The 17414-nt window shown below is 32.8% G+C and overlaps 1 protein-coding gene across 4 annotated transcripts in view; it reads right to left on the bottom strand.

Annotated features, from left to right (window-relative positions):
- LOC126886752 (NPC intracellular cholesterol transporter 1-like) overlaps window positions 1-17414 on the bottom strand; it is a 209648-nt gene that overhangs the window by 22700 nt on the left and 169534 nt on the right. For all 4 annotated transcript variants that reach the window (XM_050653792.1, XM_050653781.1, XM_050653787.1 and 1 more), the window contains 7 exons: window positions 15754-16181; window positions 13774-14185; window positions 13403-13683; window positions 9709-9966; window positions 8361-8738; window positions 4722-5168; window positions 448-527 (listed from right to left, as the gene is read on the bottom strand). In XM_050653792.1, coding sequence (XP_050509749.1) covers window positions 448-527; window positions 4722-5168; window positions 8361-8738; window positions 9709-9966; window positions 13403-13683; window positions 13774-14185; window positions 15754-16181 — 2284 coding nt within the window. The remainder of the gene's footprint in view (window positions 1-447; window positions 528-4721; window positions 5169-8360; window positions 8739-9708; window positions 9967-13402; window positions 13684-13773; window positions 14186-15753; window positions 16182-17414) is intronic.

Here is a 17414-nt window from a genome sequence, read left to right on the forward strand (position 1 = left end):
TAAATATTAATTAATAATATAATTTCTTATATCGAAGTATAGGGAAGCGGTGCTTCCTCCGCTTCCATGGACCGCACGCCTCTGAGTTATACCATACTATATTAATAATATTGGCAACGCGCAGGTATGTTTGGTTGTGTAGTAATTTCCAGTCAAGTCTAACAACTTAATTTCCGAAAAAAGAAATTAGCAACGTCAATAGACAATTGTGTCTCAGACTAGCGAATTCAGTATACTTAATTATTTCCATTGTAAAAAATACCGTGACGTATCGATACTAAATGGCTTTTAAACAAAGAATTAATTGACAGATTGAAATGAAACTTGACATACGTTCATATGAAGAGTGTACCAACATAACAAAAAATAGGCTTGTAGCAACGCCCTCTCTTATCGAACCGCAAAACTTATTGAACAACCTATGCTATAGTATTTATATATTCTTACTCTGCCGAAATGTGTCTCCTGGAAATGGTCGCCATTGAGATTGCGGCGGTTGGCCAATTTCTCTTTGTTCATTGGCGATCCTGCAAACAACAAAAGTTCATAATTACCAAAAGCACAAGCAATGTAATGTATTGTTTTTGAAGTTATACTGCTTTAGGCACGACGGTAAATTTTTCATTTTACTGAGCGCATGCGCACATCGACAGTATGGTATGAAACGTTATGAGGGATCTGATTGGGTGTTAAAATCATCTGTCAATAATTGTTCAAATGGAGATTCTGGATAAACAAAATGTTGTGTATATTAGTTTTTATTGTTGTGAGGACAGTGACAAAAAGCAAGTTCATAATTGTAGTGACTTCTTAAATAGTTTTTAAAAGCACCTGTATACGTACATACCTTATTGTAAATGTTCCGGTATTGTAATAAAAAATTACAAATTAGGTAAATACCTATTTGGAAAATGTACCTACCTAGCTAGTAGGTAATGCTTTGATTTACATAATTTGATTTAACAACAAAAATCTCCATCTAATATATTGCATTTTTAGTCTATATTTTGTCGTATTTTAATTCCACAAGAATCAAACTTATTTGATTAAACTAACAGAATAAGCAACTGTCAAAATTTTTTTTAAACGTTTAGTTGCTAGGTATATCTTTCCACTTCATTCACATGTCTCGGTAGTTAAATTCTGCCTGGGGTGAGTTCAAAATAATCTAAACCTGATAGACGCAGGTTCAATTCCCAATGCAAATTTTTTTTTATACATTTTATGATTGTAAGTATATTTATTATAATATTTTTTTGTCAGAAAATACGTATTTGATGGATTCGACCGTTACTTGATGGAAGTTCATTTTATCTAACAATAAAACTCTGAAAACGTTTGTTTTCTATACTTCCACAAAATTTATTATATCTAAGTGACTACAGCTGTTTCGGCGGAGTGCCTTTCTCAAGTAATATGGTTTACAATGTGTTTGCCTTTTTAATCTTCAACTGAAGAGGTTGAGGAGTGGGGAGCTGTTTGTCTCGAGTTGGTCATTCAGAATTATATCTGTATTTTTCAGTTTATTAATTTCCATAGATTCTAAAAAAGATAGCTTAAGGCCTTTATTTTGAATATGTAGAATTTGAAACTCTTCATTGAAAGAATGATTATGATCTAGAAGGTGAAGTGCGTATGTAGAAGTGTCTGTTTTTCTATTGTTGAATGCCCTTTTGTGTTCTGCTATCCGTTTGTCAAAAGTTCTGCCAGTTTGACCGATGTACGTTTTCGGACAGTCACCACAAGTTAGTTTGTACACACCACTCTGTAGTTGTTTTCTCTTTCGGCTCTTATTGTTCTTAATATATTTGCTTAAGTTGTTGTTAGTTCTGAAAGCTGGTGTTATTCCTTTCTTTTTTATGTATCTGGCTATTTTTGTTGTTATCTTGCCCGTATATGTGATAGAGCAGAAGGTACTGGGTTCTTTCTGTGGTGGTGGATAGACTAATTTCAGGGCTTTCTTATGGAGTTTTTGGTTTAAAATTTTGTTAACTGTTTGTTCGTTATAGCCGTTAAATAGAACTAAACATCATTAAACAAATAGCAGTAAACAACGGCTATAACGAACAAACAGTTAACAAAATTTTAAACCAAAAACTCCATAAGAAAGCCCTGAAATTAGTGTATCCACCACCACAGAAAGAACCCAGTACCTTCTGCTCTCTCACATATACTGGCAAGATAACAACAACAATAGCCAGATACATAAAAAAGAAAGGAATAACACCAGCTTTCAGAACTAACAACAACTTAAGCAAATATATTAAGAACAATAAAAGCCGAAAGAGAAAGCAACTACAGAGTGGTGTGTACAAACTAACTTGTGGTGACTGTCCGAAAACGTACATCGGTCAAACTGGCAGAACTTTTGACAAACGGATAGCAGAACACAAAAGGGCATTCAACAATAGAAAAACAGACACTTCTACATACGCACTTCACCTTCTAGATCATAATCATTCTTTCAATGAAGAGTTTCAAATTCTACATATTCAAAATAAAGGCCTTAAGCTATCTTTTTTAGAATCTATGGAAATTAATAAACTGAAAAATACAGATATAATTCTGAATGACCAACTCGAGACAAACAGCTCCCCACTCCTCAACCTCTTCAGTTGAAGATTAAAAAGGCAAACACATTGTAAACCATATTACTTGAGAAAGGCACTCCGCCGAAACAGCTGTAGTCACTTAGATATAATAAATTTTGTGGAAGTATAGAAAACAAACGTTTTCAGAGTTTTATTGTTAAATACGTATTTAGTTAAAATTTTCTCAACAACTGTTCAGAAATAATTTCTTTGGTTTCATTTTTCAATGTGTTTGCGTGTGTTTTATTCTTTTATTTTTTAAATTTTTCGTATTGTTTTAATAAAAATTTTTGGAAAGTAGTAAGTATTAAAATTAGTATAATATTTAAATAAACTGTTATAATGATTTCGTTGAAATCATATAATAGAAGTATAACTTCTTACGTACGTACAAAGTACATACACATTCTTTTTTTTATTTCCACGGGACAAGCTCAATACAGTTACATTTTTTTACAAATTTTGGAACAATTTAGTAGATACTAAATATAAGTCATATATATTGTTATATTTCTATTTGATATGAAAATTAAATTTTGATAATTATAAATAGAATTCAATTTAATATAAAATATTTTCAATTTTCTCAACCACGGGCATATAAATTTAGAACAACCTGTATACAACAAATTGTTATATTTAATTTTAAGAAGTGATTAAATAAGACTCAAGTGAAATCGATAATAGGTCATTATCGTTGTTCGCGGAAGGTTCGATCATTAGCCGATGCTAAATAAGACTTAGTGGAAGTAGATAATAGATCATTAAATTTTGTAATTAGTAGAAAGTAATTTAGAATGGGAATTAACTATTTTTCTTTTGAAATCCATTAAGCATATTTAGAAAGATTAAAAATTGGTTTTGAGGAATACTGCGAATGAGAGTTGGTGGTGGAAGTTTGATTTGTGAATCTGGAAGGGATATTTAGAAAGTAGGGGAATGAATGACAAATAGAGATCAGAATGTTTTGAGCTGTCGAGAAGTGAAGTCCAGTAGTAGACAGTAGTGTACGGAGAGTGAGAAAGCCGGTGTAGTTCCGTGAGTGTGGAGTATCTATCGTGGAACGAGAGATAGGCCAGGTTGAGAGTAAAAGAACCTCCTTGAGCCAAGAGTTCCCGGTAGCTGATTGCAGTTTCGAAAAAGGTAGAACACAGCATCACGACAGAAGCAGGAAACGAGAGCTATACGAGCTAGTTTCAGAGGAGAACATTACTGGAAGCCAGGACGAGGTTTTGATTGCAGCCAAGGATAGCAGGAAACGGGTCTTGTGTGAAGACATTCTCAGTTCACCAGAAAAAGGTCAGTCTCATTTGTTTGGACATGAATGTATGGGTTTTTCGTATTAAATACCACATTTAAAATTGAAGAAACATAATCAATAATATCAAAAAAGCTTCATCAAACTTAAATAGAATTGTTGCTAATAAATCATAATAGTTAAATGTTAATAAAAACTTTCAATTGGAAACCAAAAGGAAATAAGATTCCCATGTGTAAATGTTATGTTTAAGAATAATAAGATATAGCAAATATTAAGCAGTGATTGCCATTTAAATAAAATAAACAATATTTTGATTACAATTGTAACCCATATGTGTTATTATTTTACTCTTTTCTTTCCTATCCCGATTAGGAACCATTGAGAAATACTTAGAAGCCACGTATGTAAGTAATTAATTTTATAAAAAGCCCTGAGATTGAAAACATATTGATATGTGATCTGGTAAATTAATTAGATTATTATTAATGCATTGATTAAATTAAATGACATATAAAAATATTATCTCATATCAATAATCAAGATCACATCAATATATAACACATAAAATGTAATAGTTAAAATAGTTAAAAGAAATAAATTACATACAGAACAAATTATCATTGTGTATCTTTACTGAAGGTATCTCTTGCCAGGCAGAAGTAAGTGACATAATTATTGATAGAACGTTATCATTTGTTAATTCATTAATGCTTTGTATTTTGATAACGATTTCCGAAGTGGAAATCGAAACCTAAAAATAAACTTAATTTTACAGTAAAATTTTGGCTTATTCTAACCAAAAATAATAAACTGCATTAAGATGCCACAAGTAACTACCTTCAAAACAACGACATAAAGGGTATACATACCTATAAAACTAAGTAAAACTGGTAAGAAGATGAGCCCGTGAGCAGCTCCAAATAAGACGATTCCCAAGTACATCCTGAAGTAGAAGACTTGGAAGATCTGCGATTTGGCGAAGTAGAGCACGATGATGCCACCGAACTTCGTCAGGGTGATCCCCGAAAAGATCGAACTGCCCATCGTTGCCAAAGCTTCTGCAGCTCTTTCGACTCTGGTAGGTTTCAACGACATCGAAAAGCTGTGCACCAAATGAGAGCAGAACTCTACTGAGATTCCTACTGCCATTACTAAATTGACTAGAGATACAGCGTTGAGGGTGATATGCCACCAGTACATGAGCCCTCCTAAGTTCACGATGATCATGGATATCGTAATTATTACTACAATACTGGAGAATATATCTAGACCCATCAAGAGGAAGGTCACTACCATTATTGCTGCAACACTGACACCTAAAAAAATAACAAATATAAGATTAGTTTTTGGTTAGTTTATTACACGTATTTTCGAGACTTTCTTTAAATTTTGTTCTCAATACTTCCACAAAATTCATTACAAATTAATGTCACTGCAGCTTGCAGTTTCGGCAGAGTGCCTTTTTAAAATGATGTCCTAGATGCATAGGAACATTGAGCTATTACAGTCCTGGACCCTTCACTTGTTGCAATGTTTATTTTTATGTCTAGTGACGTTTAGAACGTCAGAAAACGTATAGAAACTGAATATTAACAGAAAGTTGACAAATAATAGATCAGCTGTATTAAATACAGCTGATCTAATTTTGACGTTCATAGTTGTCATTTTGCTTAAGTTGTAAAAGATTTAAAGGATTGTAATATTGTTGGTGTTTGAATAAGGTTATTTTAAAGCAGCGGAGTAATAATACTAATAATTAATGTATTTTTGAAGTTATACTTCTTTACGCGCGATATGAGGGTGAATTTTTATATGTTAAAACCTACGATCCCGGCGCATGCGTATTATAACTTTGTTCTGATTGGATGTTCAAATGACATGTCAAAAATTATCCAATATGGCAGCTGTAGCGCAGCTGTGGTTTGGACGGTTGACGGTTTGGTTATGCATGGTTGTTGCGTTTTAAAATTTGTGGGAAGAGAAACAACAAAGGTTAGTTAATAGTTATACTGCCTTTTCAAATAGTTTTTATATTATATTTTTGAAGTTATACTTCAAAATGTTTTAATTTATGTATGTATCAGTCCAGAAAAGGTGTGGAAAGAATATATTAGTGTTTTTAAATATATTTTTCTACAAACGTGTTAAAAATGCAATTTTTAGGACTCCATAGGAGCGTTAAAAATGCTACTTTAAGGCACTAGTGCTTTAAAATTTTTAAGCCACTGCAGTTAAAAGTAAATTGTGAAACGTCAAAATATTTATATTTCATTTATTAACATTAATATTAATAATACAACTTGCGCAATTTGAAAAAGGTGGTTTAAAAGGTTTTTTATTATAATTTTGTGTCTTTGGATTTGTCTTCGTTGGGCGTAAAATAATAAAACATCTATTTTTATATTTCACTTGTCACCGTGATATAATTATGTATATCTGAAAGGTAACTAGCATGCGGCTTGATGGCCTTGTTGGTAGAGCATTGGACCAGAGATAAAAAAATCGCGAGATTGCGGGTTCAAATCCCGGACGATTCATATTTTTTTCTTTTTTTTTTTTAATATTTGGCATTGTTAAGTTTTGGTTCATTTTTGGTAATTATTGTTAATTTTTTGTATTGTAACTGTTAAGTAGGTATATTTATTTCGTTGAAATTATATTATAATAGAAGTATAACTTCTTACGTGCGTACAAAGTACACACACATTCTTTTTTTGTATGGAAAAACAATTATTTTGAACAGTTTCTTGACAGTAACATGACAGGGATGAAAGTCACATCTGAGAACGGACCGGATTAGCCCATAAGCATAGCAATTAGGTACCTACCCATGTATCTAGTAGGGTAGCGCTTACTGTATAGTCTATACTATGTAGTATTTAACCGAATAAGTTGAAGATGGGAGATCTGTTTGTTCCAAGTTGGTCATTCAGAATTATATCTCTATTTTTTAATTTATTCATTTCCATAGGTTCTAATAAGGATAGACTAAGGGCCGGTTGTTCGAACGCTAATCAAGAAGTTGATTATAATCAATCATTTATTGTAATCAATTTTTTTGATGGGAATCAAATCGCGACATGAAAAATATATGTATAACACTAATCAGTTATTGATTGTAGGTAAAACAGTAATTAAAATATAGCCGCAGCTCTTAAATTCTTAAAAATTGCTTATTATTATTATTGATTTGTAAGTAAAAACAAGAAATTAACATCAGAAAGAGTTTAATTATGTTTTATTTTAAATTAAAACCAAAATAATAAAATAAATCAGTCAACATAACCTCAAAATGCGACATCTGTCAGAAGTACGCTTAATCAAATATAATTGTAATTAAATATTTGATAATGATCAGTTTTGATAAGCGTTCGAACAACCGGCCCTTAGGCCTTTATTTTCAATATAGACAATTTGACATTAATCATTCAAAGAATGATTATGATCTAGAAGGCGAAGTGAGTACATACAATCTGTTTTTCTATTATTGAAAGCTTTTTTGTGTACTGCTATACGTTTATTAAAGGTTCTACCAGTTTGGCCGATGTAAGTATTTGGACAGTCAGCGATGTAAGTTTGTATACACCACTATGTAACTGTTTTTTCTTTTGACTCTTGTTGTTCTTAATATATTTACTAAGTTGTTGTTTGTCCTGAATTCCTGAAAGCTGGTGTTATCACTTTTTTTGTGTTTGGCTATTTTATTTGATATTTTACCTTTATATGTAATCAAGCAGAAGGTACCGAGTCTTTTCTCCGGTGGTGAAAAGACTAATTTCAGGGCTTTCTTAAGCAGTTTTTAGTTTAAAATTTGTTAGTAATGGACAGTAAATAATGGATACAACGAAGAATTAATAAACAAAATTTTACACCAAAAACTGCGTAAGAAAGTTCAGAAATAAGTCTTTCCACCACCAAAGAATAAACCCAGTACCTTCTGCTAGATTATATATAAAAAATATCAACTAAAATAGCCACACACATAAAAAGGAAAGGAATAATACCAGTTTTCAGAACTAACAACAACTTAAGCAAATATATTAAGAATATTTTTTAAGAATTTTGTGTAGGTATACAAACTTAAATGTGGTGACTGTCCAAAAACTTACATCGGCCAAACTGGTAGAACCTTTAAAAAACGCATAGCAAAACACAAAAGGGTTTTCAGTAATAGAGCAACAGATTTTACGTAAAAATTTCGCCTTTCAGATCATAATCATTCTTTTAATGACCAATTACAAATTCTCCATAATCAAAATGAAGACCTTAAGCTACTTTTATTAGAATCTATGGAAATTTGAATGACCAATTTGAGGAAAACAGCTGCCCGTCCTCAACCTATAAAGTTAAAGACTATAAAAAAATAGACACATAGTACAAAACATATCACTTGAAAAAGGCATTCTGCTGAAATAGCTGTAGTAACATGAATTTGTAATACATTTTAAGGAAGTATTGAAAACAAAAGTTTTCAGTGTTTTATTGTTGTACTTCCATCAAGTACTTACCTAAACTAAACAACGTATCCGGCCACATCGTCAAATATTGCTCATAGAACACATAGAACACCGAATAAGGGAAAACCTCCACACCAACAGTTTGCGTCAAGTTATCTGCTAATTTCCTCGCCGCTCTCATGCTCTCGTAATAATCTTCGGAGGTCTTCAAAATCGTGTGGTAAGTCATGAAATAGGAGGCTCCCACTGTGGACAATTTGGTCGTGGTGTTGGTGTTGTAGTTCACTCCTTGGCCGTATGCTGCGTGACCTCCTTTTGGACAAGAAATGGTGGGATTGTCGCGCAGGAAGAACGAGACGTGGCGACTGAATTCTTCGGGAAGGGGGCGGTGCTCTTTACCGCCGAATTTTATGTTACACGATTGACAACCTACAAACACAAAACCATGTTATCGAATAGAATGCCTTTGTAGTCCAGGCGGGATTTGTCGAAGGACATTTCCACATCATAGGAACACGTCTTCCTCATTTTGGACCAACACCTGTGTTGCTACTATTGTTTCTCTTGTTGCTAAACCTTGCCTAAACTCGAACTGACAATCACTGATGTCCCATTCACATTTTTTGTATAATCTTTAGTATATTTAAAGAAGATCTTTAAAAGTGTGACTCATCAGGCTAATGAGTCTGTGACACTCACATCTTTTTGCATTTGCTTTCTTGGTTGAACTGTTGAGGATAGCAACCAGTATCATAAATAAAATTAAATATTTTATGTAGTGCTGAAATTCCCTTTTCATCTAGTAGTTTGAGTATTTCTGAACGGATTTCATCTGGTCCAGGTGCCTTATTGTTTTTTTATTCAAATGTAAAATTCAAAATATAAAAATTTTGATTTTTTTCAAAATTAAAATGTCAAATTGCTCGTCAAAAATTTCGTGCGTATTGAAAAATAAAATAAAAAGGTTTTAAACACGTCCACAAGTAAAAAACAGTATTTTTTCCGCCAAAAAGCAATATTTGATTACGACACAAAATTCCTTTTTATCCATTTTTGTTAAATTAACAGAAGTTGCTTCACTCAAAATGCTATATTTCAAAAACTAATATTTCGACAGCTGTCAAATTTATATACGCATCTTTTAAAAGTTAGGGCTGACTAAAAATCATATGGATTAGTACCAGTAGTGCCATCTATGTGTCAGCGTACGAACTTTTCATCCCACCTGGTATTGCTCCTCATAAGCACAATATTTGCGACTGACGCATATCGTGATGTACAATTTGAAGTGATTCCTGGAAAGAGAATCCCATGAAAATTGTCCAATCTAAAACATATCTCGCCTGGACTATTACCCCTTTCTATTGCTTTACTATGAATACCTTGATGTAGTACTTACCATATTCAGTGTGCGAACAGAAACTATGATCAGTCTTGTTGAACTTACAACATGGCTTGGAATCAGCCCAATCAAAATAGTCATCAACCCAACTTGAAGAGGGTCTCGCTATGTAACTGGTTTCTGGAACTTTGCTAGCACTGTATAGCTGGGTGACCAAGGAATCACTTTTGCAGTACCTTCCAGCACACACCAGATTCTGAGCATCAACGTCACTATAGTTGAGTCCGCTTTTTACAACAAAGTACACTGGGGCTCCTGAACGAAAGAAGAAATAATTAGGAACATCATACTTAATGAAACACAATTTTGATATATACTTTTCAACCTAGCAAATTCAAGAAATTAGTAAATTTCATTAGCAATTACATTATTGACACGAGTGGTATGGTCCTTTTCATAGGCATTTTTCAGTGCGTCACAAATGATAGAAAAAAAAGGTAAGTCCGTGATAATACACATTTATAAAATTTATTCTAACATGACATTTAAGTTAAATCTGACAATTGTCACATTTTATTTGCAATTTGGCATAAAAACAAATCAATTGTGTTTATTGCATTTATAAAATGGTATTTTCTTTGATTTGTATAGTCTTATAAATTGTAGATATATTATATAATCCGTAAATAATTTTTTTTCGATTATAGCGCCATATATCGACAACTAGAATAAATGTTATAAATGTCTTTAATCACGGACGTGCCTTTTTTCTGTCACATACAATTTAATGCGTTAGAAAGAAATCGAAAAACTGTCACGCACTGAAAGATACCTATGAGAAAAAGAATACAATACTTCGTCTAATTTACTTACCGTTGCACGTCATCCGCGTCATAGCCTGTGGCGTCACATGATACCCACGCGAAATATTTAGGCGGGGTAGGTGTGTTCTTTTTTAGAATCATTTTGCCTAGTACACTGGAATTACAGCCACTAGACATATTTTATTATATACGCGTAGAAATAATATTTGAAGATTTCTATTAATGTTAACCTAAATAAGTACACAATAATATGTTTCATTTAATTTGTATAAATGGATTATAAAGAGATTTTATAAAGCACATTTGCTCGGATCACACTGTAACAGTAATCGAACGAAGGTGACATTTTAGAATAAATTGGTAACATTTATTTGACAGTTGCGGTGATGACACTTCATATTTGTTTATATTCTTTACTATCAGTATTTGTTTTATTATATTTACCGTTTCTATTATTTACCTTAACATAAAATTATAACTTAATTCTTGTTCTCTATTTCTAAAGTTTTTATTTATTTACATTGAATATTAATTTGTTTTGGTGTATAATCCACGTTTACGATAATTATGTGATCTATTTGATTTAAAATGGATTCAGGATTTTTTTATACTTTGGCAACTATGTCAACTTAGATCTCTGGCGTAGATCATGACGTGCAACGGTAAGTAAATTAGACGGACTGTACCCATTTCTTGACTCTATAATTCAATTATTGTTATAACTGTAGCTAATGTTACATAGAAATTTTCAATACATTTATTATTTGCTCAAATTTTTCCATGTTCTCCATTGTTAGTAATGAAAATGATATTGTCGTGTTACGTGCTAAAAGAGTATACTGCGGGGCATAAGTTAGGGATATAGAAAATGTATGCTCATTTTCATAGTTGATTTTTTCCTGAACGGATTAACGGATTCCGCTATTTTTTTTATTATTTTAGATTTAGAGTTTACATTTTCTTTAGTATTTACACAGTTATGCAAAAATTTACTAAAACTTCTTTTTTGTACTTATACCAGGTGGAAGAAAAGAAATGTTTTTTTATGTTAAGTTTCAAACACCCTCTAGGGAGGACGAGGTACAAATCTGAGTATAAATATATCGAAATCATGTTGTAGTCTTATGTGTTGTGAACATTTTGTTTTTTGAATGTGCCTGATATCTTTAGAAACAAAGAAAATAGACGGTTTTGTAGTTTAACATGTGTTTTTAATGTGTGTTTTAACTGACGACTGCGATACGTGAGAAGGCCATGTTTTATCATACCACTAACATGAAATTATTTCCTATATAGAGTGCGAAAAGAAAAGAGTGTTCAAAGAAAAAAAAAAAGAATGTGTGTACTTTGTACGCACGTAAGAAGTTATACTTCTATTGTATGATTTCAACGAAATCAATATACTTTAAACAGTTTATTTATATTTAATTTAACTATTAAACTAATTTTAATACTTACTACTTTCCAATTAGCTTTATGGAACGCCAATGGGGTCATAAATCGGAAGAATGAAATTGAGGCAATTTTAAAAATTTCACAACCTAGATATAATTCTAATATCTGAATCTCACTTAACATCAGAAAATAGTTTTAGAATATCCAACTATTTAATGTACAATGCTGCCCATCCAGACGCAGCAAGAAGAGCCAGTGCTTGAGCAGCTATAATCATTAGAAAGGGTATAAAACACCATATTTTACAAAAGATTGAACAACCAGATCTACAAGCAGTCTCCATTGAAATAGAAGATTGGATCGGACCAATATCGATAGCTGCTATATACTACCCACCAAATTATAGAGCTAACAAAAATTCTTTAAGTAATCTGTTTAAGTAACTTGGTAACCGTTTCCTGGCAGGTGGAGACTATAACGCCAAACATACTAATTGGGGTTCAAGACTGTGCGCTCCTGGAAGAGGCAGGGTACTACATCAAATCATATCAGAACAACACTTAGACCATTTGTCTACGTATCAGCCTACATACTGGCCATCCGACTCGCAGAAAGTTCCCGACTGTTTAGATTTCTTTGTTACAAAAGGGTTATCAAGGGGATATCTAAGTATCGAATCAAATTTTGATATAGAGTCTGATCATACTCCTGTAGTAGCAACTCTAAATTCAGGAATTAAAGAAAAAGAGCCTCTGCCCAAGTTGCACAATTACAAAACCAACTGGCAAGCTTTCAGAGAAAGGGTTGAAGCAAATATTGAACTAAACGTATCACTAAAGTCACCAGAAGAACTAGAAAAAGAAATCCAAAATTACACAACAACGATTCAGGAAGCTGCATGGAAATCAACACCTCCACCAACAAAGGCAAAACAAAAAATTAATTGTTCAATAAATGTCAGAGAAAAAATAATTGAAAAAAGGTATCTGAGTAGAACTTGGAAGCAAACTAGACATCCAGATGACAAGTTAAGGCTCAATAGAGCAGCACGACAATTGAAGGAACTACTAAAACAACTAAAAAATAACAGCGTTCAAGAATACCTAGAAAATTTAACGCCCATCAGATGCCAGCGATTATGCGCTATGGAAGGCTACAAAAAAATTAAAACAGCAACATCGTCATATCCCACCAATTAGAAAATCCAACGGAACATGGGCCAGAACAAACAATGAAAAGGCAGAAACGTTCGGCGAATACCTAGACGAAGTTTTCAAACCTATACCAGCTGCTGCAACAAATAACGATCAAGAAATCTACATTTCTTTGTGGCATTTTTCAATGTGTTTGTGTGTGTTATTTAATTTTTTTGATAAAATATAAATAAACTGTTTACAAGTATATTGATTTCGTTGAAATCCTCTAATAGAAGTATAACTTCTGACGTGCGTACAGAGTACACACATTCATTTTTTTCTCTTTATGCAAATTTGTTACCTGACTTTGCCGATCCCTATACACAAAATACATACCTATACTCAAATAATCCTTTAACGCCCTGAAATATTTCAACACGAAGCTGTCTTCAGGCATGGACAACTCTTGATCCAAACCTATTTCTATATGTGGAGCTACAGCTATCGAGGAACATAACCATCCGAAGAATATAACCATCACAGCACATCTGACCGGCTTGTTCATTAAGCTCGGCACGTAAATATATTTGAAGAAGGAATACAGAAGACCTTCTTGGCCGATAGAGCCGGTTGGTTCGTTTTTCTTCGAGCCTCTTATGAAGCAGAATATATCAAATCTACAAAAACAAAATGATACTCATAAAAGTTTCCACAGGGATAATTTTTATGACGATTATTAACAATATTATCAAATATTCTCAAATTACCTGTTTGCAGACTGTCTAGCAATGTCCAACGCCATCAAACTGACGAAACAAGTGATCTGAAGCAAAAAATCGAACAGCAAAGCCATACCGGCGTATAATGCAAAAGCTTTGACAGCTGGCATATCAGACAAACTTCCCAAGAAGAAGCAACAACTCTCCGAGACGCTGGTCAACAGCATAGATGGACCAACGTGTCCTAAAGTTCTGCCGATATGTTGAGCGTGTGTTTCATTAGGTTTCTTGACATCTCGTTGATGAGTTTGTACTAGAATGAAGATATTGTCGACCCCTACAGCTAGGACTAAGAATGGGATTACTTCTATAATAATTAGAGTAGCTGGAGTACCAATGAAGGCAAACAAACCAACAGATGAGATAACTGAGGCTAGTACAATCAATACTCCACCAAGACCTGAAAAATATGATCACTGTTCAATTTGGTAAACTGTAATTGGCTTATTGCATTAACTATTCTGTCACTTATTCTAGGTTGTTCAATGCTTGTTCAAGTTGCTAGTTGTTCAAGTTTTGCGGTTCGTTAAGAAAAACACAATTTTATGACTTGAAATACACTTTATTATTCAGTATAGTCTTCCTGAACATCAATACACTTGTTTCAATAAGATTTCAATATAAGTATAAATTCCATCCCTCAGTGAGAGTCAGGGAGGGCTGAAAAATACGCTTCCACAGCTGTTATATACTCATCATTTGATGAAAAACGCTTTCCACGCATACATTTTTTTAGATATTGAAACAAATGGAAGTCGCTAGGAACCAAATCTGATTAATACTGTGGATGCTTCAATAATTCGAACTTTACTTCATGGATTTTAGCCATTGATAAAATGCTCATATGACACGGTGCATTGTTCTGATGAATAAAGATTTTTTTTCTTTTGCAAACCGGGTCATTTTTCACGATTTTTTTCCTTCAGCTCGTCTAAAAGGTTACAATATTATCCAGAATTTATTGTTTTGTTAGTTAGTAATCCACAAAAAAAATTCCTCTAACATCCCAAAAACTGATGCTAAAATCTGCTTGGCCGATTTCTGGACACAAACTCGTTTTTAAGCCGAAAAATCAGATTCTACCACTCTTTTACCTCTTATTTTTGAGGATCATAGTGATAGACCAAGTTTCATCCACTGTGACGAATCGACAAACAAAATCTACTTTATACTTTCGAAAGTGCCCTAAATATTACTGAAAAAGTTGCATTTGAACATGCACAGCCTTTTGAAACCCAATACTTCGGCCAAAATATTGCTTACACTGCCCAATGTAATGCCTAGGGATTCTACTAAATCACTTTCAGTTACTAGACGAGTTTCCAATACCATATCCAGTGTTTTTTCTACGATTTCTGGCGTTGTTGATATTTTTGGGCGTTCTTGACGTAGATCGTCTCCGAGGCTTGAACGACCACGTTTAAATTGAGCAACTCGCTTTCTACTGTAATAATTGAAGGCGAATAGTCCTTATACACTTTCAACATTCGTTCATGAATTTCCTTTGCTTTTAAACCTTTCAAAAATAAAAATTCAAGCACTGCAAGATATACTGAATTCGCTTTGTCGAGATTTATTTTGACACATTCGGAATAGGAAACATACAGCACAATAATTCCTACCTCACACAATTAACTGCTCAAATCAACTTAATCTTTCACTAAAAAAAGAAAAATTATTCGTTCATAAATTTCCTTTGCCTTTAAACCTTCCAAAAATAAAAATTTAATCACTGCATGATACTTGATTATTTCCATTGTAAAAAATACTGTGAACCTACGGTACTGAATGGCTTCCAAAAAAATAATGAATTGACAGTTTGAATTAAAACTTCACATACGTTCATAATATGAAGAGTTTACCAACATAAAAAAAATTAGGCTACTAGCAACGCCCTCTCTTATAAAACCGCAAAACTTATTGAACAACCTAGTACATATAGTGGTTTAAAATGATCCAACTTCTTACCTAAAGTAACTTTGCTGTCGATGAGAAGTCTAGAGCAAGTATTAACTTGTCCAAGAGATATAGCGATGTATGCAAACATAATCATGTAAGATATAAGAATAGTTACAACATCTCCTTGACTCTCTCTATCAAGTTCATCTTCAATCGAACGCTCCGAGGTAAAGGCGATATCCATGTAATAGGGTTTCTGAGTAGCAGTCCAGTTCTTCATAAAGGCAACGAATTCTTGTTCCCAGCTCATCGCTGGAGCCAATAAACTCTTGTTATGGTAGTTGTTGACGACAAATGTTAGGATGACTGTGGTAGCGTTCTTATAGTCTGTATGTCTGGCTAGATTTTCGCCAGGTCTTAGGAAACCTCCCATTGCAATCGCTGGATCGACGGGGCCTCCATATGGAGCAAGACAATCGACGGGGTCGTATGGATTTCTAAACAATAAAGGAGCCACCATTAAAACATTAAAAACATAAATAAAAAAAGATTGTTGGTCCAAGGAATGAAGCTTAAAATTGGACAAAACCTTGCAATTTTTACACAATGAATCGATTTGCTTGAAAATTTGAGAATAAGTAGTGGATACTCCAAGGATCAAAATCTATATGATACCGAAAGGCGCTTTTACCATGGGGGTGGTTGCCACCCCGTCTCGGGGGTGGAAATTTTTTATTATATTTTGACTGCAAAAGTTGGTAAAAACATTCATTCTAAGCAAAAAACGTTCTATACATTTTTTGATAAAATTAACAGTTTTCCATTTATTTGCTATCGAAAGTCTTAGTTTTATATCGAAAAAATCAATGTTTTTAACAAGTTTTCTGTTAATAACTCGAAAAGTTTTCGTTTTATCAAAACAACTTTACTTAACAAAAATGTACCTTTTGAAAAAATAAACCAAACTGTTTTTTTAATAAACCAACAGTAATCGAGCTATACTTTATTATATGTTAGCTCTTCTTCCTCAAATGCTAAATATTGTACTTTCAAAGTCAAAAGACAGGAAAACTATGCATTTTTCGTAGATAACTTGTTCAAATTAATTTAAAGTATTTAAAAATATCTATCTCCAGAAATACAAAAAAAGTATCTAGCTCAAAAGTTAAGTGATAATGAAAAGAATGTCAATCCCTATTTTTTCAGCGAAAAAGTGATCGGAGGCAACCCCCTAATCACCACCCTAATTAAAATTAGTCATTGACCTTATTTGGTCTTCTTTATTTATGTATTATTAGTAGGTTCTAGAAGTTTGACCGGCTTAAAATGATTAGTTTTAAAAAAAATGGAGTTAAAAGCGAATAACGAATTTTTGTAGTTTGGAAAAAAATGGCCCTTTCTTCAGAATAGAAAGATTAGTATCAGAGATATGAAAAAATGCTTAAATGTGAAATTGTAGCTTATTTAAATCTCAAGAATATGGTTTGCAAAAATTTTTTTCTACGGCAAAACTTGAGTGAGCTATTGACAATTAAAACTTGTAATAACATGCAAAAATCACCTTTACCAACCCTTTCAAAGTCACCTCTTTTTGCGACTGAGGATTTTAAAGAGATTTAATATTAATAGGCTTATATATCTTGTAAAAACCTACAAAATTCCTTTTTACCAAACTTTCTAATATAAAAAATAAAAAAGTTACGGTTAAAAAATCAATATATTTTTTTGAA

The sequence above is a fragment of the Diabrotica virgifera genome, chromosome 1 (assembly GCF_917563875.1).
Source record: "Diabrotica virgifera virgifera chromosome 1, PGI_DIABVI_V3a".
Taxonomy (NCBI): domain Eukaryota; kingdom Metazoa; phylum Arthropoda; class Insecta; order Coleoptera; family Chrysomelidae; genus Diabrotica; species Diabrotica virgifera.